General features: G+C 39.9%; 1 protein-coding gene across 5 annotated transcripts in view; it reads right to left on the bottom strand.

Moving 5' to 3' along the window:
- Nucleotides 1-26,015, bottom strand: part of ROBO1 (roundabout guidance receptor 1) — a gene marked incomplete at its 5' end in the record, with an annotated part of 1,547,889 nt that overhangs the window by 188,242 nt on the left and 1,333,632 nt on the right. For all 5 annotated transcript variants that reach the window (XM_082246143.1, XM_082246142.1, XM_082246140.1 and 2 more), the window contains one exon: nt 20,634-20,791. In XM_082246143.1, coding sequence (XP_082102269.1) covers nt 20,634-20,791 — 158 coding nt within the window. The remainder of the gene's footprint in view (nt 1-20,633; nt 20,792-26,015) is intronic.

The following is a 26,015-nucleotide window of genomic DNA, read 5'->3' as shown; positions in this document are numbered from 1 at the left end:
AGGGAGTTCCCTGGCCACATTTGATTAGTTAGCAGTGGGTGGGAATGACAGCATTTATTTCCAGATTGGTCCGAATCCAACTTCGAAACAACTCTTGATCGTCCCTTCTGCACATCAATCAAGGAGGCATTTTTCGAATGATCCCTATATCTAGTAGAACAAGGGAAGTTAAAAGCGATCTCTTCCCTTTCACTGGTTGCTTTACTACATGTTAAATGGAAGGATATTCCTCCACATCTACAACATAACATCCTGCTACGCGACACGGTCATCGCTTGGAGAGAGACTAGAAAACTTTTACGGCTTCCATCCTCGCTCTCTAAGTTTCTACCTAATCCGAACTTCCCCCGGCCTACAAACTATGGGAACAGAATGGCTTAATATATTTCTCAGATCTCTGCGACTTGGACTCTGGTCAACCATGTTCTCTGCAGTCTATAGTTCCAAGTTCCACCTCCCAGGGTCCCACTTATTCTTTCTACTACAATGCTTCAGTCTCATTAAATCCTCAAGTGGTGACCCCAAACAGAGGTTTCGTGACCCCCTAATAGACCCTCTACTAGCCATGGGAATACACAGTATTATGGACATTTATAAGCCATTTCTGTGGCTGACCTCTTTTCACATTGCATCCTCCACTGTTTCCAATTGGGCCAAGGACTTTGATACGGAAAACATTGTGTACAAAATCTTTCAAGGATACAAGACGACTCTCCAGCTGATGCCCAATGAAACCTGGAGGGAAACCCAGTTGAAAGTTCTACATAGGGCCTACATCCCTTTCGTATCTAGCAAAGACAACTCTCTCACTAGCACATGCCCCCTATGCTCTACAACCAGACTGACACTAAAACATTAAATATTTTCAGCTCCATTCCCAGTTGACGACTCCTAAGTGGAAACGCGTCGGAGGGGGCTAGGTGCAACATCCCATGCCACGGACCGTTCTGCAGGCGGCCGTGCATGCTCTTGAGCTTGTTTTGCATTTGTTTGTCCTGATTGATGTAAGTAGCTGTCTTTTTTTCTGAATAAAAGTATTGAAGGTAATACACTATCAGTCCCTTTTCTTTACATTGGGGACCTGCTCTGTGGAACCTGCTCCTCACATTGCTGGAATCTCACTACTGCAAAGCAGACCAGCTTCCAGGCTTCCTCGCGGAATTCCCTGTTTTATGGCAGTCCATGCCCAAGTCTCCATAATTTCTGGTAAGCACCCATCTTTACCATAAAGTGTAATTTCATCAATGTCACAGAAAGTCCATTACTTGGAAGCTTTCCTTAAAGGTTTTCTGCGGTAAGGGGCCACCTTGACAAAAATTAAGGATCTCATATAGGAACACGTTCACCTTTACAGAGTGGCACATTTAGTTGGCACAGAACACTGTTTCATTTTTTGAAGTTTTTTTGACTTCACAAATTTTTGAGAGACTTGTGTTTTTTTCATTAGTGTTTAATTGATCAACACGGACTCATTCACAAGAATTTATATGTTTTGCAACTTATTTTGATATGTGTTAATCGCTAAATGTTATGTTTATTGATTCTCATTCATATACGAGGTTAGCGCACTATTCACTCTTCTCATAGGTTCTGGGAGTGCTCCTTCATTTCTCCCATGCGCAGGGAGGAGGCAATTGCTGATTTCCCTGTCAGCACAGCCTGTGTTGATGGGGGAATAGTAAGAATTTCTTTCCTGCATCCCATGGTTTTAGGAAGGATATTCGCACCGTGTATGGCCTGCCTAACATTCCCACTCTGCATTTAGGAAGAGATAAGATTGGGAACCGGGTACATCAGATGACCATTGTCTAAAACATACTCCCCCCCCCCCCTCCAACATGGAGAATCCCTGGCCCTAACACCTATGCATGAAGGTAACAAAACGTTTTACAGTATTTCCTAAATAAAATATTGTTTCTCACATTAAATGTACAGTAATCCCACTGTAAAAAAAAGGGCAGGATCTCAGGAAAACAGTCCACTCATTCATTTTTCCTGCACGGATCTGGTGTTGATGGCAGTAATGGGCTAGCATCAAAACCATGGTGCTGGTCGTCAATGAGCCTTAAGTCAGAATGGTGGCACAGGACTATAGGAGGAGAAGAGGTGATTAACCACATGGCAAAAGAGAAAAAAATCGAGCTAGCAGTTAAAATTAGACATGTTTATTTTGCAATAATTATTACTATAATAGTGGAAGTTTCAAGTGAAGGGGGAAGGGGAAGTTAATTTTAAAGTTTATTTCCACTAGAGTTTGGTAAACGGTTTGGCCTGAGCATGAGTTTGGGCGAACATCGGCTGTTGGCCCATTCAGGCAAACATCCGACCGTTTGTTCGGCCCGCCAAATGACCACAAAGCATTGCACAGTGCATTGGAAGCCCTGATTGGCTGAAGCAATGAAAGCTTTGCCCAATCAGGGCACATAGCACTGTCAGAGCCATGATTGGACACTGTCATTATGACTCTTTTTAATTATGGCTTATTGCTCTTAGTTCCACTTCACACCATAAAAATATTCGTCCCATTTGCAGTGTGGTATTGGCATAGAGATATAGAACAGTGCTCAGTTCAGTGCTACTAGCGAGTTAGTGTGCTATTGTGATTCTATTGTGAGTGTGGAGTATCAGTTTAGTATGAATCTAGTGATGTGAGTGTAGTGCGACCATTAATTTTGACTTTAGTGTCAGTTTATTTTATCAGGGCAGGTCTCCTGCAGCATATTTTGGTGCGTCACTGCACGTTTACCGCAGCATATGTCAGTGCGGAACTGTCTTAATTCATAAAGCTAATGGATGGAGGTAACAACCCTGAAACTTCCAAAATAAATCAGTGCCTATATTCATCATGACAGGCTCCCTTTCACATCTTAAAGAAATAAGAAAAACCAACCCATTGCAAGTGCAGTGATAAACACTGTTTGCAGGGACTTCTTAGACTGCTAACTTTTCAAAACATTCATTACTTTATAGTGCAAAGAAAGGTTTCAAAGCTCACTGCGCTTGCAAAGAGCTAAAATTCCTCTATCTTGTCTTTGTCTCCTCTAAACTGCTCATGCTATCTCTCACTATAGTCCATAATGAAAGTTATTCAAATGTTAATAGGCTTTGTCCTGGAGATAAGCCAGTGACATATCAGAAGGTGAGAGCAGGGGATAAGAGAGAAGCGAGTTTGAAGAGGGCACAGCAGATTCTTCTACAGCTGGTTATGGCTTTGTATAGGTTGTGATCCAATTCAAATGACGTTGGATGCAAAGCACCGCTGGAGCCATTAGGCTGGCCCAGATATCACAGGGCGAGATCAAATAATACACCCATGTGTGAAGCTTTCACTGGTGCAACCGACTGCCTGCAAAATGGGGTCTGCAAAGGGGAACAAACTCAAAGTTAAACAGCCATCTAGCACAGAGAATGAGCTGGTTTACAGCAAAGGGCAGTCCTTTTTTTTATGATCAGTAAAAAATTTTACGAGTTCATTTGTTTTAGCATCGTATTACGGCAGATTCTCTAGATAAGCTTCTTTTCATCTTAGATAAAGGGGCCCAAGAGTCGAGCAGAGTGTAAAAACAACCAAATATGTCATTTAAGACTGTACAGCATTAGTCTGTGTTGTTTCCTCCTTTTTTTGAGTACCGTATATTCATTAACTGTCATATTAGGTGACATTTAGAGTTTTACTCGTGAAAAAAAAAATTGCTATGTATCTCAGCATTCGCACAGTGTGTCTAATTTGTGTTAGAATATGTGTCTTTCTTATGATTGTCAGCTCCATCTAGTGGTCATAATGCAGTATTTTCCTGATTAAGTATTTAATTTTTTTTTTGTACAGTTCTCCTTTAGGGAGGAGTGGCAGGGGGTGTGTCCTATGCCTACATGCATTTGCTAATAGGTGTCCCTCCTTCCCATATCAGAAAGTTGGAAGGTATGTAGTCCATAGTCTATCATGGGAGCAAACAAAAGAGGGTGGCTATGTTCCTGAATAGTATAATACAGTGGGATTATGGAGAACAAATGTAGCCACCTTCTAACAGAAATTCAGATCACAGCAGCAAAAAAAAAAAAAAAAGGAATTTGGAGATATGGAGGAGGCTTAGAGCAACAGAAGGGACTTTTTTGAGGTAACCACTTGCCGGCAGTATAACTTACTGCAAGTCTGGGGCACGACCTGCTCCCACTGTGATTATAGCAGATCCGCAAGTACCGCAGACTCTATGTCCGCCAACACCTGCCAATCAACCAGCACAGAGGCAGAATGGTGATCTACCTATGTAAACAAGGCAGATTGCCATTCTGTCTGTAAGGAAGGCATGGATCCTGTGTCCCTTCAAAGCAGGGGCTGGATCCATGTTTTCCCCTAATAAAAGCACCTCCCACACAGTGCACAAACACGCTAGCTAGGCACACAGTTAACCCTTTAAGCACCCCTGATGTTTAAAACTCTTCCCAGCCAGTGTCATTAGTACAGTGAAAGTGTATATTTTTAGCACTGATTACTGTAATAGTGTTACTGGTCCCCAAAAAGTGTCAGTTATTGTCCGACTGTCCGCCACAATATCGCAGTCCCACTATAAATCGCTGAATACTAGTGAAAAAATAAACAAAAATTACCCATATTTTGTAGACGCTATAACTTTTGCGCAAACCAATCAATATACGCTTATTGTGATTTTTTTCTTACCAAAAATATTAAGCAGAATACACATTGGCCTACATTTATGAAGAAACTTGATTTTTTTTTACATTTTCTTATTGGATATGTTTTAAAGCAGAATGTAAAAAAAATATTGTTTTTTTTTTTTGTATTTTTTTTTTTTGGTTATAGCGCAAACAATAAAAACCACATGGTGATCAAATATCACAAAAGAAAGCTCTATTTGTGGGGGGGGGGGGGGGGAGTCATACATTTTATTTGGGTACAGTGTTGCATGACTGCATAATTGTCAGTTAAAGTAACTCAGTGTCGTATTGCAAAAAAATAGCCTAGCCAGGAAGGGCGGGTAAATATTCTGGAGGTCAAATGGTTAAAAGTACTTACAGTACTTGAATAGAATTTTCAAGTATGAGAGTTTAGTGTCCCTTTATTCTTCTGTGACTGGAGAAAGCCTCTTCAGAATATTTTTTGTACTCAAAAGTGGTGTCATTGTACAGTGAAGTAGCCAGATGCTCTCTCCTTGAGGCTCCATTCACATATAGGCATTGGGGATTGCGGGCAGAATTGCCACGATTCTGCCTGCGATTCCGAACCATTGCAAGTCGCGGGATGCCCAGGCGATTCCCGTGACTTGCGATGGCACCCCAAGTGCAGCGCAATTTTGCCGTGATTGTCGCCCGACGAATCGTGCTAAAATCGGGCAAACAGAATCGTGGGACACATTACGCCCAAAAGAAGTACAGGACTTTATTTTAGATGTCAGGCATCCCGCAATTCTATTTGCGCTATTTTACCGAGATTCGTCGGGCGACAATCGCGGCAAAATTGCTGGGGTGCCATTGCACGTCACAAGAATCGCTCGAGTGTTCTGCGACTTGCAATAGTTTGGAATCGTGGGCAGAATCGTGGCAATTCTGCCCGGGATCCGAAACGCCTATATGTGATTGGAGCCTGAATGTCTTAAAGATGGGCCACTAATGGCCTCATGCTAAGACTGGCAAAAAACAGCTTGAATTTAGCCCAATTCCTGCTGAATCAGCCAAAATCTGAGCCATCAGTGGCCGGCAAGCACCATCTCAGCTTGCCAAAAGTCAATTTAAAAATCGACTGAGCTGGGTGGAAAATGATTAGCTGAACAGTAACTGTTCAGCAGTGCCGTTATATTCAGACAGCCACAGGTGCCACTGTGGGGGAATACAATAGCTGGCAATGGAAATCAAATGCTTTAAACTCAAGCTGTGTATGGCTTGCAAAGAAACAGTAGCTGCCTGGCTTTCTACTGCTTCAATATTTTGAGTCACTGGACTGGAATAAGAATGCAGAATGTTTTTCCTTAAAGTGGAAAAAAACACTAACTAGAACTATTTTAAAAAATATTCTCTTCCTCCTCCTCCTAACTATGCTCTCTAACTCATTTAAAAAATATCTTTGTACTTAAAGGTTAAGAGTCGGTTCACACTGAGGCGACACAACTCCTTACTACTTCGGGGCGACTTGTGCATTACATTGCACCACGACTTCGGAGCGACTTGCAGGGACCTCACATAATGGAAGTCTATGCAAGTCACTCTGAGGTCGCCCCGAAGTAGTACAGGACCCTTTTTCTAAGTCGGAGCGACTTGTGTCGCTCCTATTAGAACGGGTCCTGTAGCGGTCAATGGACCGCGAGGGAGCGCGACTTGTCAGGCTGACAAGTCGCCTGACAAGTCGCGCTAATGTGAACCGGCTCTAACTCCACTTTTGTGGGAAAAAAAATTATAATAATATAAATGTAGCATATACAATTGAGAAACAAGTCATATTGTAATTGAATGTTATTACAAATGACCTTTCCTTTTCAATCTGCAGCTCTGAAATGTTCTGTAAAATACAATACAATATGGCTACCTGGAGGTGTACAGAACGCCCCCTGAAAATGTAATTTCCTTGTGTGATTGGCTTACTGCTTTCCCAGAAGTCTGCAGTAAGGCCAGCCACACACGGTTCAAATCTCTGGTTCAGCAGGAAGTGGCCAAGATTCGAACTGTTATTGGACAGGCTGAATGTACCAAGTAATAAACTTGGGTACAGCCAGCCTGCCAGATTCCCATGCGATTATTGGCCACTAGCAAAAATCACTGTCTTCGCCCCCCCTCCAAAGAAAAGGAAAGAAATTTGCACCATGTATGGCCTGCCTAAGATACAAGTCAGATTTTTGGCATCCCCTGAGATACTCCTAAAGGGAAATCACATCCAAAGGGATGCAGACCCTGCCACTTTCATCTTTAGAACCCTGCAAGTGCAGCAGCTGATTGATAATTATAAAATCACTCCCAATAGATTCACTTTGGACATGGACACAAACGTAGAAACAGCTATTTCTTCAGAATAACAAAAGGTAGGAATCCTCAACAAAGATTATTAAAATTCCTGCAATGTACATACATCAACCAGAGGGGGATGTTTTTTTTTTTTTTTCTTCAACAAAAGTGAAGTTCCTCTTTAACTATATTCATGTTTTATGTCTGCTCCAGTCCAGTCATGTGATCCTGCAGCTCTATGTAAAGATGCGCTCAACAACAGCTGCAAAATCTGGGAGCCGCGACATCACCCATAGGCTACCATTGACCAGCCATTGACTGGGCTCCCTCCTCTCCCCTGCAGCAGCCACTCACTGACACAATAGCTGGAGCTGTGGGATCAGGTGACGGTACTGGAGTGGATTTATATCTAGGATAGATAAGTGGAGAGGGGAGGAAATATTTTTTTTAGAGTAGGTATTGATAGGCTTTCTTTCACTTTAAAGTGGTTATAAAGACAGAAAGTTTTTTTTTTACCTCACTGCATTCTATGAATTACATTCTAAAACCTTCTACATGCAACTTCCCCTGCAGCCCCCTAAATACATGAGCAAACGGCTTGTTATGGGGGCACTTGGCAGAGGGGAGGAGCCTGGAGCACCGGTGGGGGACCCGAGAAGTAGCAGCACTAGGGTGCCTGGTTTGAATCTGAGCCAGGACAACACCTGCATGGAGTTTGCATGTTCTCCCTGTGCTTACATGGGTTTCCTCTCACATGCTGATAGGTTAATTGGCTCCTGTCTAAAGTAACCCTAGTATGTATGTGAGATTGGGGCATTAGATTGTAAGCTCCTTGATGGCAGGCACTGATGTGCATGTACAGTATGTACATTTTCGGTGCTATATAAATGTCTGTAATAACATGCACCCTTTATTTTGAATGATGAGTCCATATGTTAAGACACAACCATACCATACACTATACAATCTGATGTGTATTCATACTTGTATGACCACAGCTCTTATCTTAACCATGAACCAGCTGAATGGAAGCCTATTACTTGTCTACTAACTGTTCACTTTTTTTACTTTAGGCGGATTGGGAACTCATTTTCTTTTTTTTTTCAGGTAAAATGTTGACACATGCATTCCTTAGGGCACCTTATTGGAAAAGGGACAGAAGAAGCATTATTTGGACATTCAGACACACTGACTTTGAACAAGCATGCCGATCGGCAGCTCTGACTTCACTGTGGCTTTCCTGATCTATTTATCTGGTCCAGGTCAGTGTCATAAAATACTGAAGTAAGTGGCAACCAGCAAACTAGCATTTTTCAGATGGAGGCCAACAATGGCAACCTCTATATTTTTTGGCGACCGACGCCTACGCTCCGTTTGCCATTAACCATCAGTTCCACCACTGGAAGTATCACATATATGCTTTGGCCTGCATGCCAGTGTAGAACACTCTTCTTATATATCCATGTATATATCCATGTAAGTAAAATGTTTACCATGTGATCGAATAAATGACGTATTAGTGACGTATTAGTGTCAGAAGTAGGAGGGGCTTATCGCCAACTGCTCCATACTTGACACACACCGATATTCGAAATAGCAAAACGAACATGTATGTGTACACACGCTTTGATATATGTATGATAATCATGTACCTACTTTTGTCATTCTTTAGTGGCTTTTTATCAAGTTACATCCTTTATACCCCTGAAGAAGCGGTATTACCGCGAAACATGTCGGGTAGTGGTATTTGGAACGACTAGAGGGACACATACCAGTTCTGGCACCTCCAGACTAACTGTGACCCCTGACGAGTCCTGTCCACATTTCAAGGAAATTATCTTTGACGATATTTTATCAATTCTGTTGTTACTATGATGATGTATCATATTATCTTGTAACAGTAATGTTCTTGTATTTGTATTTGTATTATTATATATTTTTTTCATTCTATGTGACATAATAAAAATTATATACTTTTTAGCTATCCCTGTAGATACACCTTTTTTATTAGTTATATAACGGTACCCTTAAAATCCCATCCTGGCCCCACACTTTTGCTACTTGTCCGAATCTATCCAGGGATGAGGTACCTAAATACCTAATATCTAATTCAATGGGCTAATTTCTACTAACCTCTATATTTAATTTAAAAAAGTGGACCCAGCATCAGATATACACTATATTACCAAAAGTATTGGGACACCTGCCTTTACACGCACATGGACTCTAATGGCATCCCAGTCTTAGTCCGTAGGGTTCAATATTGAGTTGGCCCAACCTTTGCAGCTATAACAGCTTCAACTCTTCTGGAAAGGCTGTCCACAAGGTTTAGGAGTGTGTCTATGCAAATGTTCTTCCAGAAGCGCATTTGTGAGGTCAGGTACTAATGCTGGAGAGAAGGCCTGGCTCGTAGTCTCCACTCTAATTCATCACAAAGGTGTTCTATCGGATTTAGGTCAGGACTCAAGTTTCTTAACCCCAAACTCACTCATCCATGTCTTTATGGACCTTGTTTTGTGCACCGGTGCGCAGTTATGTTGGAACAGGAGGGGGCCATCCTCAAACTGTTCCCAAAAGGTTGGGAGCATGAAATTGTTCAAAATGTGTTGGTATGCTGACGCCTTAAGTGTTTCCTTCACTTAAACTAAGGAGCAAACCCTAACCCCTGACAATCAACCCCAATCTATAACCCCCCCTCCACCAAATGGTTTGGGCGTAAAAACACATGGAACATGTAACATGTTCCCAAAGGTGAACTTATCCTTTAAACCCAAAAGTAAAAATGTAATATATTGCAGCTTACCAATTCTTAGATGTGATGTCTGCATTCATTTTTTAGGCTTTTTTTCTTCTATTTTCACCTGGTGATCCAGCCAGTAGGTCTGTTTTTTTTTTTTTTTTCAAAAGATCTTAAAGATGTATGAGTTACAGGGGTGTGACAAACCATTTACCACTGACTGGGATTCCTACAATAATAATTATTTTTTAACCCCAAAAGAAAAAATTGTTGCTGTAAGTGCTTATAAAGTGTTAGCTGGAGTTTGGTTTCAAATTCTTTTAGTGTATACAGCACAATGATTAAGTTACTGCTACTGTTACAAAGTAATATTTGCAAAGGCATAGGCTGCTTGCAAACTGCATTTACATCCTTTTGGCTACTGAGGAATATATTTATATTAATGTTTTTATGCTTGGTGTTCTACTTTAAGTTCATCAATTTCTCCTTAGCGGTTTTTTTTGTACGCCTCCCCATCCTACAATGCCACAATGAAGATGTCTCTTGCTGAATTCCCCAGTTATGTGATTAACATCAGGGGAACACAATGGCATCATCAGATTGTGTAATGGCCAGAACTGGGAATCCTTCTTGAGATATCTCATTGTCAGGGTTCCTGAGAGGTGCTTTCATTGTTGTAATAAGTGTATGTGTTATAATCCACTACGTAGCTATTATAAAAAGTGTTGTAGGTGTGGTAATCCATCATGTACTCATTATAATAGGTGTACGTGTTATAATCCACTATGTACTCATCATAATAGGTGTATTCTTTATAATCTACTATATAGGTAATATAATAGGTGTTATAGGTGTAGATGTTATAATCCACTATGTACTCATTGTAATAGAGGTAATAGAGGTAGGTGTTATAATCCACTATGTACTCATTGTAATAGATGTAGGCGTTATAATCCACAATGTACTCATTGTAATAGATGTAGGTGTTATAATCCACAATGTACTCATTGTAATAGATGTAGGTGTTATAATCCACAATGTACTCATTGTAATAGATGTAGGTGTTATAATTCACTATGTACTCATTGTAATAGATGTAGGTGTTATGATCCACGATGTACTCATTGTAATAGATGGAGGTGTTATAATCCACGATGTACTCATTGTAATAGATGTAGGTGTTATAATTCACTATGTACTCATTGTAATAGAGGTAATAGATGTAGGTGTTATAATCCACTATGTACTCATTGTAATAGAGGTATTAGATATATGTGTTATAATTCACTATGTACTCATTGTAATAGAGGTAATAGATGTAGGCGTTATAATCCACGATGTACTCATTGTAATAGATATATGTGTTATAATCCACTATGTACTCATTGTAATAGAGGTAGGTGTTATAATCCACTATGTACTCATTGTAATAGAGGTAATAGAGGTAGGTGTTATAATCCACAATGTACTCATTGTAATAGAGGTAGGTGTTATAATCCACTATGTACTCATTGTAATAGATGGAGGTGTTATAATTCACTATGTACTCATTGTAATAGAGGTAATAGAGCTAGGTGTTATAATTCACTATGTAGCCATTATGAGAGTTGTTATAGGTATAGGTGTTGTAATCCACAATGTATGTATTTGGTTTTGCCAGTAATCACCTGAAACAGACGGTCTTAGTAAAAATATAATAAACTTTCAGACATCATGGCAGGTTTCCAGAGAAGTGAAAATGTAAGAGCAGATTTCGAACCCCACACATGAAGAATGTGCGTTTTGCAAGCTTTGGTTCAACAAAGTATAAATCTTCCCCACAATGTATTGTCTGCACTTGTTTTGCCACCAAGGGACTTTCCAGTTTATTAACCGTCTGTAATCAGTTATCTCGTGGTCCTATTTGTTTAACCCTTCCTAGCCGATGATTGCTGTCTCGGGTCTTATCACTTAGTTAATATGTTCCATGGTGTCAAACAAGATTATGGAATATGGAGACGTCCATTATAACAAAGGAAAGGAGGGAAGCCCATTATTTGAAGGAATTAAATCAGATTGTTACTAGCACAATGAGCCGACATTTACATTCTTCTAACATTACAGGTGTTGTGCGTGGCATATTTGCCTTTGATCTGGGTTGTGCCTTTGTTCTAGCAGGTGAGAGAAAAACACTTTTTAACCTCATTACAGCAGAGACACTAAACCACATTAGAGAAAATGGAGGCTGGGCATGTTTATTTACATACCTTTCAAAGGAATGTTTTACTTTATCTGTGATTTTTTTTTTTTGTAGCTATAGAATGTCTGCCAACTTTCCCACGTTAGCAGTAAATTAATGTTCTTTTTAACATTTTTAACACTTTCTCTGCCATTGGCCTGCTTCTTCTTTTTCATGTGGCCAAGCCATTTTTATGGTACAATCACAGTGTAACACACTAACATGGTTTGATGTGTGTTTTTAAATGTGTTGTGCTGTGTTCTTCGGTCATAGCATACACTTTCATTTTATAACATCAGAATTGTATTACCAATACAGTCAATCGTTTTGTTTGAAAATTCAATATAAGCTTATTTGAAAAATGAGTTTTTGGACAATTGGTACCTATCACTCACTGTGTTCATTCAGGAAAGGAAGGGGCCAGTAAATTACATCTTTATCGGCCCCTTCCCCTGCTCTCCATCTTGAAACATCTCCCTGTGTGCCTGCAGCAGCTGCTGATGGGAGAGGAGAGGAAAGACGCCGGCAGCACTGTGAGGGAAAGGAGCACACAGGGGGGCCCAGACAGAAGATGGAAGGGGCAAATGTGATTCCCCTGCAGTGCAGGCCGAGGGAGAAAAAGGAAGAGAAGCTGGCAGCATTGCAGGAGGAGGCAAAAGATGATCGGTGTCTGCAGTAGGACAGTGCAGCCAGCCCTCCTGCTCAGCAGATGCCCGGGCCCCTCTTTTTTAACTGATGGAGCCCAGGCCCAGTACAGGAGGGCTGGCTGTAATGCCTTATCAGCAGACTCTGACTCCCTGCATACCTTTGTGGCTTCTCCTCTGCTGATTACTTTTGATTTGTAAGGACTACATATCCCATGGTACCTTCATGTCTACAAACAGTGATACCTGCTTGTAAGTAGCCTCTGAGGCAAGCTGTGAGATATATGTGACACAGCAGTGCCTACTCACAGAGCATAGTGAATATGTGTCACAGAATTAAAGGAAGTTAATGTGTGGGAGTCTTCACAAAGTACATTTACAAACTTCAAGATCCTTCAGATTAATAGGAGTAGGCTAGAAATAACTGAAATACAATGTGGAAATAAATATATGATTTTACATTTTGATCATAGTTATGCTTTGAAGTGATTCTAAAGAATATATATATATATATAGGTTCAATGGTCTTAGTATGTGTGTGTTTGTATGTAAGATAGGGAATTTAGACGGTAAGCTCCCGAGGGCAGGAATAGATGTGAATTTCAGGTGCTGTGTAAATTATAAATGCCTGTAATAAAATAAATCATATAAAATAAGGCAGCATTCATATTTTTTTTACAGCTCCCAATATACCTGGAAATGTTGTTCATAGTTATGTTTTTTCCTAATACTTACAAATAAGTTGTTATCAGCAGATACACACAAGAATGGATTTTGGGTACCCACACCTTTCCTTTTACCCCTCTTATATGCAGCAACTGCGATTTAGCTGTTGGTACACAGGACTCTGTATTAGCCAGGCAGTGCCTATATGACACCCAATGCTAAGCTGCATTTCTAAGGCCACCCACCACTATCCCCATATATCCTAGAGTACAAGTTTCATTTAAAAGATTCGTATAGTTTCAGTCAAAGTGCTCTCCCTCCAAACCTCCGCTATGCCTTTCTAGCCCAACTCCCCAGATGCATAGTTACATTGGGATCATGCCATTAAACTCCAATCTTTGTTGCACTGTGGTGCCAATCCAATTCGGAGGATTTACATAGGGTTTCTTAGGATAGTCTCCCAAGTGTCTTTTGCCTAGATAGATGATACCATCAGCCTGCCACTTCAGCGTGTATCAGTGGGTCAGAAGTCACCTGAAGCCTTTACTTTCTGCCATGTCAATTGCTTGTGTAAATGTAAACAGTTAACAGATGGCAGCTGTCAAACTTTCAGTGATCCCTGACCCTAGTACACACTGAAGTGTTAGGGTAGGAAAAAGAAAGGCCCCATTGACTCCTTGAATTTTCCCTGGTTCCTTTTGAATCGACAAAAATTGGACCTATGGGTGGCTCTGCAAAAGCCTGGGCCAGGTAGAAAATGATTGTCCATACAGTGACTGCCTTCTACCAGATGCAGACAATGTTCAGAGGTGCCAGCCTGGATACAATGGAAATTCCTCCACCCATGCTGTTTATCATTGATGAAGGAATCAAATGATTTTCTCTCATTCACTTGTGGGTTGAATAGCCACAATTCATGCTGTCTATGCCAAGCCAAAATGAAGCCAAATAAAGGTGCAAACATAAACTTTTTAAAGATAGACCTGAACTAGTAAGGAGCTTCAGCCCCTGTTCTTTGTGGCTCCGTCCCCCCTCCAGCACATTTGCCAAAGGGTTCAGCCCAGCCATTTGGGTCCTGGCAGGGCCCTAAAGCACATCTGTGCAGGATATTTCTCATGTATGCACAAAGATGGGGAAGTTTTGTAAGTGTCTGCTACCTGTCTTTGTTTATGCGTGGAGAAACCCGCACCTGTGCAGATGTGCCACAAGGCTGTCGGGACTTAAAGACCCTGGAAGCGGAGAATCTGGGAGGGGGTGGAGGGAGGGTTCCCAGATGTCATTCTTGCCTAGACACAATAAATGCTTTAAAAAAATAAAATAAAAATGTATCCAATTTAAACAGAGGGAGGGGAAGAGGCAGGGCAAAAGGAGATACGTTTTGGGACTAAGCATTCATATTCTTCTTGTGTAAATTAATTTATTACTGGTGTCTTTAAAATGTGGGTGGATGAAAGAACCTTAAATGTGGCTTTTACATTAAAGAGTACTCCGCAACTTAGAGTTAAAATAAGAGACATAATATCTTTATAAAGATATAAAATAGAAATGTTCCATTTTTTTGTTGCTTTTCTTTTTTTCACCCTTTTCACCCCTTTCTAGTTAAATAAAATGTCAATGTTATTTGATTTGCCTGACATTTCACTGCATTATATTACTGCATATACAGAAAACAAGAAACATATTTTATTTTAAACAATTTTTAAGCAGGTAGCAACAGCTTTTGACAAATCTTACATTTTGCATTTTCTTCGATCTTTTCTTCCATCGAGAGATGGCCTCACTCCTCATTATGGATACTTCTTGACATACTTACCAGTATATCTCCGCTTGGATATTACACTTATCCTTTACGGGCTTGTCCGGGGACTGGCTTGTTGCCTGCCCACCCGGTGTCAACACTATATAGCTGAAACTGCTCCAATATCCGGCCTCTCAGGATTACCCATTTTTCAACAGATGAGATAGGAACCTCTGGTCCCTCTTCAGGTAGTCCCTTAACAGGGCAAAAAAACCTCTTCTGCTGTTTTTACTGTTTCATATTTGATGAACAGTATATGTTCAGGTCAATTAAGGCTTAAAATGCATACTATGACATAGACCCCTGAAGAAGCGGCCCTCCATAGGCTGCGAAACATGTCGGGTTAATCTCCGATGAATTCTGACATTGGATGAGTTATACATTATTTATTGCCTAATTTTCAACCTTTTGTACTGTACAACTGTTTGTCTTATCTACATAGTTGTTTTTCTACACTTGTTTTTAATGTGTAAAATAATAAATATGTTTTTATCATAGTTGTTATCTCTTGTTTTATGGTACCTCTAAAATCCCACCAGCCCTCCATTTTTTCTTGTTTAGTCTCCTTTTGTCTTGTCCCATCACTCCAACTGTTCCTTTGCCCTTGTTTCTCCCCTTTTTTTCCTCCCCCTCTCTCTCCTCTTTTTTCCCCCTTGCATTCCTTTCTCTCTTTTTCCATATCCCCTTCACTCCTCCCATTTCTTTCACCCCTATATTTCTTTTGTTTCTTTTCATTTCCCTTCCCTCCTCCCCCCCCCCCCTTCTCTTTGGTTTTTGGCTCTGACACCTGGAGCCCCTTTCCAGTTTTTTGTGTAGGGTCTCTTCCCTACTTATATTGTTTATATTTTGCATTTTCTGCCCACCTACTCCTCCCACAATAAACTATATAATCAATTTATCAAATAAATTTGATTTATTGGACCACATCTGTACTATACAGTTCCCCAATGACTGAGAATCAGAATATAGATAATTATTGTAATAAGTATTGTGCAATCATGGGAGATTCCCATTGGGTAGTTCACATGCTTTCACTGTTATTTACTGCTACTTTTTTAAATGTAAAATTGATCAATGTAATGGCAATGGTTATCAGTTCACCAACATAATGGTAGCATTTTTCTTCTATCATAAGGGGAAAATAGGACACAAATAATTAATTCTTGCATGAACTACAACTCTTTTTGGTGGAGTCTAGTACCCATCAGCCCTAGACTGTTGGGTTAAAAGATGAGTTATCTATATTTGTAATGCATTGATGAATTAAGTGCCTGTTCAGCTGTTATGTGATATACAGTATATATATATATATATATATATATATATATATATATATATATATATATATATATATATATATATAGCAGTAAAAGCCACAGGATTCCCCAAGCAGCACATATTCTAATTAAAATGATTGAGAAACTCCAAATCAGTGACTTGTCCCTTATCAGCAAAATGAAGTAATGCTGTTCGTAATTCCGAGACAGATGGTACAAGCAAAAGAGCACAGTATTAGAGTCTGCAATTTCCAAAGCATATGGATCAACATCTTGATGCACTGTTTCCGTATAATCAAAAATACTTATCAACAAATCAGCAGACTTACACTTTTTCCAGTTTAATTGCATAATTTCCAGAATTGGTAATTGTTTGCTAAAATGAAGCATAGGGTAGGATTATTACCATAAATGCTGTGTTTACCTACAAATAATCCCCTTACAATTTTTATCTTTAATATTTTTTTTTTATTATTATTTGTAGTTTCCCATTTTGTTGATTTACCATTCCATCTGTTATGAAACAGATCAAGAAAATAAAAAGGGAAAAGTTTTTTTCAGACACATTCTATAACTATACCATCCACCATTCATGTTGATCTACAATGCGACCCAGCTGTTTATTACTATGTTGAACCAGAATAGACTGGGCAGCAACTAGGATGAATTTTACAGAGGTACACTATGCTGTTGACCCTTTGATGCAGAGGTTGGGATAGGGGTGGAGATATATTATCCAAAATATTGAAACTTAAGGCCCGTACACACGTGCAGATTGTCGGCCGAAAAGCTTCGGCCGACGACCGATCGGCCGATTGTAGGCTTGTTAGTATGATGCTTCCGACAGCCGACAGCGCACTTTCGGCCTAACAGAATCTGTCGTGCAAGTATTAAAATTTTTGTATGCCGACACCAGAGTGGCCGATTGTTCGCCAGTCAATACAGAATTCGGCCGACAGACAGCAGATTTGCAAAACTGGGCGTGCTCAGAAAAGAAAAAACACAGGGAAAGTTAACCATCACATGACATCACTTCTGCAGTCGGCTGTAGTCGGCGGACAAAATTCTTGTGCAGTCTTTTGCACTTTTCAACAGACACGACAGCCCGGGGACAAAAGACGGCCGATCGTTCGGCCGACGATCTGCACGTGTGTACGGGGCATTATACATTCTGATACAGACACCTTTGGATCTCATTGTTAGGTTGTTTGGTTAAAGTGATTGCAAACCATACCCTTGTTAAACAACCTATTCAGTTAAAATAGAAATTAAAGGCAAAACATTTGTGCATATATATAAAAAACATTATAAATATTTTTTTTCAAAGTGATCACATTCCCTTTGTGAAACGGAAAAACAGCAGCACACTGACTTTCCCAGTGAAAGGCTGTGCGGGGGGAGGGGGGATGTCAGGGCAAATCTTATGCAGACCATGCTGTGCTTTCATGCCCAGTGTGGTCAGTTTATAATAGGAAAGCAGAGGGACTAGTAGGAACACCAGGGATTTCACATAAAGTAAGCAATACAAAGAGAATAGGATCATTTTCCATACAAGTACATGGTACAGCAGGCACATATCATATGAAATGTTGGGTTTACATATTCTTTAAATACAAATAGCCAAAAAAAACCCCCCAAAAAAAAATAGCCACTAGTGATAGAATCTACACATCTGAAACACAGTCATCAAAAGATAGAATAGCAAGCATTTGAACACTACACAAACTCATTTTGAGATAAACATTATGATAATAACTTAAAGTGTAACTATGGACATACTATGGGCAATAAAATATTTACAAACACTAAACAAACCTTATATACATATACAAGTCAGCACTGACCTCTGTTACTGCAGGCACTTTGGAGCAATCCTTACAACTCACAGCAGAAAGCTGGCTGTACATGGATGAAAAATTCAGCCAGTTCAGCAGGAACAGGCCAAACTTCAATCCATGTACAGATAGGCTGGATGTACTTGTGCCCAGCCAGCTTGTCGGAAAGTTTTATCTTGATCAGCGCTGCCGGCTATAGCTGGCAGTGCTGATGAGTGTATTCTGATGGCGGGGGGAGGCTCCCTGCTGCCAGAATGAAACATCACTATAGGAGGGATTCCCCCACCCACAAATTTGAATCAAATTCTTTGATTCAACCTGCTGGTTGAACGAAAAAAAAAAAATGACTCGTGTATGACCAGCCTAAGACTCAGCAACTCAGCTCCCCCTACTCCGCATTTGCAGAAGTGACTCCCATTTTCTAATATCTAATGTAAACACAGAGCAAGTTCTATGTGAAGGGATGAACCGCTGAGAGGTTTTGAGTGATTCTGCTATGAACTTTGAGGATGAATTGTTCCACAGTGCCAACACCTATAGAATTAAGTAAAGGATTGTTTTAAGGGCCAATTTGTACCTGCATTTTAACACACTTCAATGCATATACACAAGTTAGTCATTGTTTTAAATGGCGCTAGATTCCATCTGTGTAATGCATTAATGCATTGATGTGGGTCAGTTTTTTATACATCCATGGGCTTCATACTACTAGTGTCAATGGCAGTTCAGGAAAATGCATGATTAAAGTACACATGTAAAATGTGTACTTTCTGTGCAAAGAAAGGTAGGAATCCAGCTTATTTAACGCCTGTAAAGAATATGTACTGTAGATACTTGAATCTCTTTAGGCCATGGGTTCACGTTAAAACCTTTACTCATTGAAAACATATTTTGTTTTTATCTAGACTATACAATTGACAATCATTTTGCTTTCAGTCAGCTTTCAACTACTAGTGTTTTCTAGTTTCAAGAAGCAATAAAATAAGATTTTTCATAGAGTCAGTAAAGCCATATCTTGCACTAATGAAGGCTAAAAAGTCTGAAACAGCTGTAAGCAATTTGGTAATTTTGCCTCTATAAAATTATGGCTATTAGGGTCCTTTCACATGGGTTTCCCGATCAGGTCTGCCTGACAAGCGGATCTGATCGGATGCTCCATGCAGCGGATGTCAGAGGGGACATGTCTGCTGACACCTGCTGCTATCCGATCCTGTCCGTGAAATCCAGATGGATTGAAACCCTACTTTCCATCCTTCTGGAGGATCAGATAGGATCATATGAAAATGGACAGGCAGTCCATTTTCATCCGATCTCCCATAGAGGAGAGTATGGCTCTGACAGGTCCCTCTCTGCATCCAGAGCAGAGTCGGACCTGTCATCCGCCTGCTCAGTGGGGATCAGCGGATCGATCCCCGCTGAGCAAAACAAAGTCCGTCGGGCGGAAAGCCCGTGTGAAATGACCCTACCTGTATACCTCTATCCCAACCTTTCTAAAACGTATTGCTGCCATCAATTTCAATCACCTTATTTTTTCTTGAAATGGTACATTTTCTTACTTTAAACATTTGATATGTTTTCTATTTTCTATTGTGAATAAAATATGGGTTTATGGGATTTGCAAATCAGTGCATGGGAATGCAGGTCGCACTTCTTCCCTCACCCAAACGTTAACTTAACCTCTAAATATATAATAAATTACACAGACACGATATGAGTGGCAAAAATTTTGGTTGCGGCACGTTTATTGGTGTAAATAAATTATCCATAAGTAATATTATTATATTGATAATCCTTTATTAATAATTCTACTTACAACTTTATTAACTGCAAAAATTACAACTTTGCTTGGTCATAAAGGACTCCAGCACCAATATCAAAATTCATAACTACCAGTCCCCCCTTTCGATAAAAAGGGTGACAAACCACAAAAACGTGCCTTGCTGTCACAGACTCACTGCAAGTACCTCACAGCGGTGATCAAATTAAATAATGAGCCCCGCTTTCCAGAATTTTCCACAGTATCACGTGACCTTCCTGAATATTCCAAAGGTCACGTCATACCTTTCCTTCCTGCCTAAATCCTGTTTTTTTCCCGCTTAAGCCCTTTTAATAATATTTAAAGGTATATCACCTTTTTATTTATAACCTGATAATTTTTTTTTATTTTTCATTTTTTTATTATAACTTGGAGGGAGGGACGACCGCATGCCCATACTGTCGTGCCCAAATGCTTGTGCCCTCCTTCTCATTCTGTTTTTATGTAGATTTTTCACAGTGTCCCAACTTTTTCATATTACCTGACTATGTGTCCAGCTTACATCATTTAGGGTGTCTCAAACATAGAGGTGGAGACATAGGCTTACCTTAGGAGAATGTACCGCACATGAATTTGCTAGCAGAGCACTGGGTAATTGAGCATATATGATTTAGAAGGCATTACACTCACCCTTTCCAAAAAAAAAAAAACCTGAGAGACAATAAAACCTAAGCATACAGGCTATATTACTTACTGTTATCCTTTCATCTTTGTCGTTAATTGGCGTCCCGTCTTTTCTCCATGATATTGTTGGCTCGGGATGACCTCGAGGAGGCTGACATTCCATGACGGCTGGTTCTCCCACTGCTACCATCACATCTGAAGGGTTTTGTCTGAAGTCATCTCTCAAAACTGTTAAGAGAAAAAAAAATTATATTAGCATAGCTGTAACATTCTGCTAGCAGCACAATTAAGATTTTTGAGATAACTGCCATCTATGTATGTTTCTAATTTAGCAGCTCAAGTCTGGAACAAAAATTGACATGTCGGTAAGATAAAAGGCACATTTTATTTGCCACATGCAACACAGTTGTGGTCAGTTAGTTCAATGTTGACATCCTGGGACAAACTTTTTTTTGGATCACTGTCCATTTATTTAACACTAGACATTAAGCCCGTTAAATTAACGGGCGCTAGAACATATGTGGTCAAACATTTGTAAAAACAGACTTGTTCCAGTACAAAAAAAAGTGGACAACCATGCAGTTGATTTCTATCTTATCATATTTATTCTTTAGAAATGTTAAAGAAGAATAATGTGAAAAATTTCACTTTTCTAATTGTTTTTTTTTTGATGTAGTAAACAAAAACAATTAAGGTATGGTAAATGTTGCTTAAGTGCAAACCTTTTCAAACAATTGTAACTGAGCTGACTGAGCGGCTTTCGCTTATCTCTTTTTTTTCTAACAATGCGAGTGCCGCATGACGTAGCCAGCTCTGCACATAGCGTCTCTGTTGCCCTAGCAACATCGGGGACACGCGCAGAGCTGACCGAGCGGCTCTCGCGTGCAAACGCGCACCCGCAGCGTGCCCGCGCACACCCGCCGCTTCAACATTTTCGGCCAGCCGCCCGAAGTCTCTGCGCTCCAAGTCCCAAAAGCTGTCCGTGGGGCACATGCGCAGTAGCGCAATCCCACGGACACAGGGACTGGATGCAGAGACACTTGTACTTTATATAGTAAGATTTTAACTGGCATATTGATTTTTTTTCTACTAGTTTATGATAGTATAGGAAAAGAAAATATTTAAAAGTATGAGTACATAGACATTTCAGAGACTGAATAATCTGAAAGTGCAGTTGATGGGCTTCTATGAAGGTGTAACAGAAATGTAATTCAAAATAAATGGATGCACAAGTCACGTCTGATGGTTTATAGCAGGGAGTAGGAGAACCAAATGAGGGGGTATAGGAAAAAACAAGAATTTCTGCATTATTGAACCTGAAATCAAAGCAAAGAAATTGATTTGTGTCAGATGACATGTAACATTGTCATTAGCTAGGCCTCAATTTCATGTATTGATTGCACCAAATCGACAGTAAGAATCTCACTAGTTGTAGCTAGGTTAAGTATTTTTTTATTTTATGATCAAATTAATATGATTTATCATTTCTGTTTCTAGCTATCCGTAAATAAAAAATATAACATAAGCTAAACTACTGCCATCTTGTGAAAGACTTGTGATCATGATGATTTTAATAGTCTTGTGAAGAGGAAGGGGACTTAATGGGCCATCTATTGAGGATCTATAATCATAAAAAGAATAGCCTCTAGTCTATAGCCACACAAAAAATAATAGATGACTGCTCTTTACCAGCAAACTTTCCTTCTGTGCAAAGAAATGCATTTATTGAAAAACACAGTAGTCATCAATACCAAACCAAAATTACAGTACTGCCTATGGTTCCTTTATCAAGGCAAAAACTTTGAGGTTCCAAAAACTTGGATCATTATTGGTGACCACTGTATTTCTTTTATTATCATTATTATTATTATTTTACAGGATTTATAATGGGCCGACAATTTAGGCAGCACTTTACAAGGGTAGAGGGTAGACACTCAGTACAACTACAATATACAGTAGGAATCAAGGGCCCTGCTCATTAGAGCTTATAATCTAAAAGAGAGGGCCAAGAGATACACAAGCTAATAATTGTGGGGGGATGTGCTGATGGAGAAAATAAATGTACAGTTGTTAGGTGGGGGCCCGATAGGCTTCTCTGAATAGATGTGTTTTCAGGGATTGTCTGAAAGTGGACAAGTAGGAGATAGTCGGATAGATTGGAGTAGAGCAGTTAAGGAGATGGGAGAGGCTCGGGAGAAGTCCTGGAGGGGAGCATGGGAAAAAGTGACAAGGGAGCTAGAGAGCAGGAGGTCCTGGGAGAAATGAAGAGAACGATTTGGTTGGTATTTTGAGACCAGGTTAGTGATGTAGCTGGGGGCCAGGTTATGGATGGCTTTGTAAGTTATGGTTAGTATCTTGAATTTAATTTGTAGGTTGTGTGGCAGCCAATGGAGGGATTGGCAAAGAGGGGTAGCAGAGACCGAGCAGTTTGTAAGATGGATGAGCCTGGCAGGGTTCATGATGGACTGAAAGGGGGATAGCCTATTTAAAGGTAAGCCAAAAAGGAGAACGTTTCAGTAATTGAGATGAGAGATAACAAGGGAGTGGGCTAGAACCTTTGTGGTGTCGTTGGTTAGTAAGAGGGGTATCAAGGAGATGTTGCAGAGGTTGAGGCGGCAAGCTTTGGACAATGACTGGATGTGGGGCCGAAAGGATAGTTTAGGATTACACCTAGGACCTTGGCATGGGGGGACAGTTTGAAAGTTGAATCATTGATTTGACAGAGAAATCAGAGGAAGAGGAATGTGGGGGAGTAATTATCATGAGCACGGTTGCGGATAGGTTGAGTTTAAGGAAGTGACGTGACATCCAGGCTGATATGTCTGTTAGTAAGTTGGTGATGCCTGAGGAGACTGATGGAGTGAGCTGAGGGGTGGAGAGATAGATTTGGGTGTCGTCAGCGTAGAGATGATAATCAGCTGACTCAGGGAGGATGTGTGGATGGAGAAAAGGAGAGGTCCAAGAACCTCTGGGAGACCCTGACAGATAAAAAAAGAGGAGAGGAGGTAGTAGAGTTGTAAGTAGCACTGTAGGTACGTTGGATAGGTAGGGTGACAACCAGTGAAGAGTACAGTAACAGAGACCAAGGGAGTGGAGTTTTTGAGGAGAAGGAGGTGTTCCACTGTGTCAAAGGCAGCAGAGAGATCAAGGAGGAGTAGTACAGAATAGTGTCCATTGGTGCTATCCGTTAGTAGGTAATTTGTGAGTTTGAGAAGAGCAGTTTCCGTGGAGTGTTGAGGGCGAAATCTGGACTGAAGGGGATCAAGAAGGTTGTTCTAAGATGGTCACTCAGTCGATTATAGACCAGTCGTTCAAGGAGTTTGGAGGAGAAGGGGAGTAAGGAGATGGGATTTAAATTGTGAAGATTGGTGGGTCCAGTGAGGGCTTTTTAAGGATGGGTGTGACTAGCATATGTTTTAGAGAGTTAAGGAAGATGCCAGAAGAGAGGGAGAGGTTAAAGATGTGCTTTTGAGAGCGTAAAATAGAGTCAGAGGAGGGTAGCATGCCAGGTGCCGCGTAACTCATTTTTAAAAAAATTAACTTCATAAGAAAGGTGTGCTCGTGAAAATCATTTTATATAAGTACTGCCAGTGTTACACATAATAGTGGGATAAGTGTAATGTCCAAGATGTCTCTCAAGCAGATAAAGCATTTGACATACATATGAGTTAAAACGCAGTATGTACAGTATTTAACCAAGTGTCAAGTCCCCCTCAAGCTAATGTCAAAGTGCTGAAAGTGCTGAAAGCACCTTACTAGTTATATAGGTTCACAAGGACTTTAGTAGGAGCCTTCACAAGTGTCAATAGGCTATTAGGCTGTAATCTCTAATAAGCATAACCAATTGATCTCCTGTTTCTTGCAAAATTTTGTATTGTTAATACTGCATATAGTGCAATACTGTATACTCAAGGTATACTCAACTCAAAATTGCTAAGAAATACGATGATACTAACAATAAAAGGTATTAAGAAAAGTAAGTATCCATTTATTGACATAATAATAAGGAAATCAGGTCCTCATTTACCAGTTGTTTTCAATACAGTGAATTAGTAGACACCTGGTAACGATGCTTGCTAGATTATACATAATCTACATCTGTGCAATCCCGAAAAATAAGCATATGTCAGAGGGAGAAAATTAAGGTCCTAATTATTAAAATTCAGAACATTCCATATTCCCTAAGGCAACCAGTCAAATTTTTAATGCGGGCTTGAAAATAAAGGTGAAAAGGTAAGTGGACCAACTCCAGTCCTTGTGAAGGTAAGTGGACCAACTCCAGTCCTTGTGAAGGTAAGTGGACCAACTCCAGTCCTTGTGAAGGTAAGTGGACCAACTCCAGTCCTTGTGAAGGTAAGTGGACCAACTCCAGTCCTTGTGAATGATGGTTAAGTTCAGATAAGCAGAGGGAACCATTTTGCTTTCTGTTTGGACAAATCCACCAGTGGAGAAAGAAGATGAGCAGAAAGCTCATTTGTATACAGAATCACCTTGAAGCAATGCAGAGAAAGTAATTTACGAGAACTGTTTAATTAGAATTCTGATAAAATTATTCCATGCATGTACACCATGATATATTACAGTGAGAGGGAGGAAGCCAACTGGCGCTGCCAAATATGTTCTATTTTGCCTCATATTTCATTCTTGCAGATTGCTGACAATTTACATTATGCCATTCATTAATTAACCGCTAATATAGTTGAATTCAGAAACAAAGTTGTGCTTTAGCAGAGAGATGGTGAACTTGGAAAATTTACTTGAAAATCATTACTAGTCATTAACTTTAATTTTTGTTATTAATTATCATAGGAAGTTCTATAAAAACAGTATATGTCTAGAAGAAGGCCATTCAAAACGAGGCATGCTGATGTTCTTCAAAAATGCAAAAAATCATATGTGAGTGATATCTGGGTACTTTATTAGTTAAAAAATATGTAATAATGAGTACACCAATGAGATCAATATCTTCATTGTTAGTTGCAAAATCTTCCAGCATGCAGGAAAGTCCCATGTTGACTTTTCCCATGATTAGATATTGTCACCATAAATCTAAATTCACCATCCCACCCAATGATATCTGAACAGGTGATGACTTTGTGGAGAGGTTTTGCAGTTTAAATTGTCTTCCTAAGCAACCAATAATGGCCAATAATTAGGCAATGTAAGCAATTTTTGGGGGCTCATACCCACAAGTGCTTCATCTTTATGCAAGGTCTACTTTAAAATACTCCATTACAGTTGGTCAGAAAAGTAACATTTTATAACCCAAAGTGTTACAGCACTTTTTTTAAGGAAATCTTTTCTGAGAAAATATGAATGATTCAGCTGCTGACCTCTCCTTCTGAAAATGCTATTGGCGTGGGTGTCAAACCATACTATGGGCTCCAGTAATTTTGAGACACTGACATTAAACAAGCAAGCAAATTGAGAATTCTGACTTCACTCTGTCTAA

This window comes from Pelophylax lessonae, assembly GCF_965119305.1.
Source record: "Pelophylax lessonae genome assembly, chromosome: 2".
Lineage (NCBI taxonomy): Eukaryota > Metazoa > Chordata > Amphibia > Anura > Ranidae > Pelophylax > Pelophylax lessonae.
The sequence above is the reverse complement of the archived record's forward strand: the minus strand, read 5'-3'. Positions and strand labels throughout refer to the sequence as shown.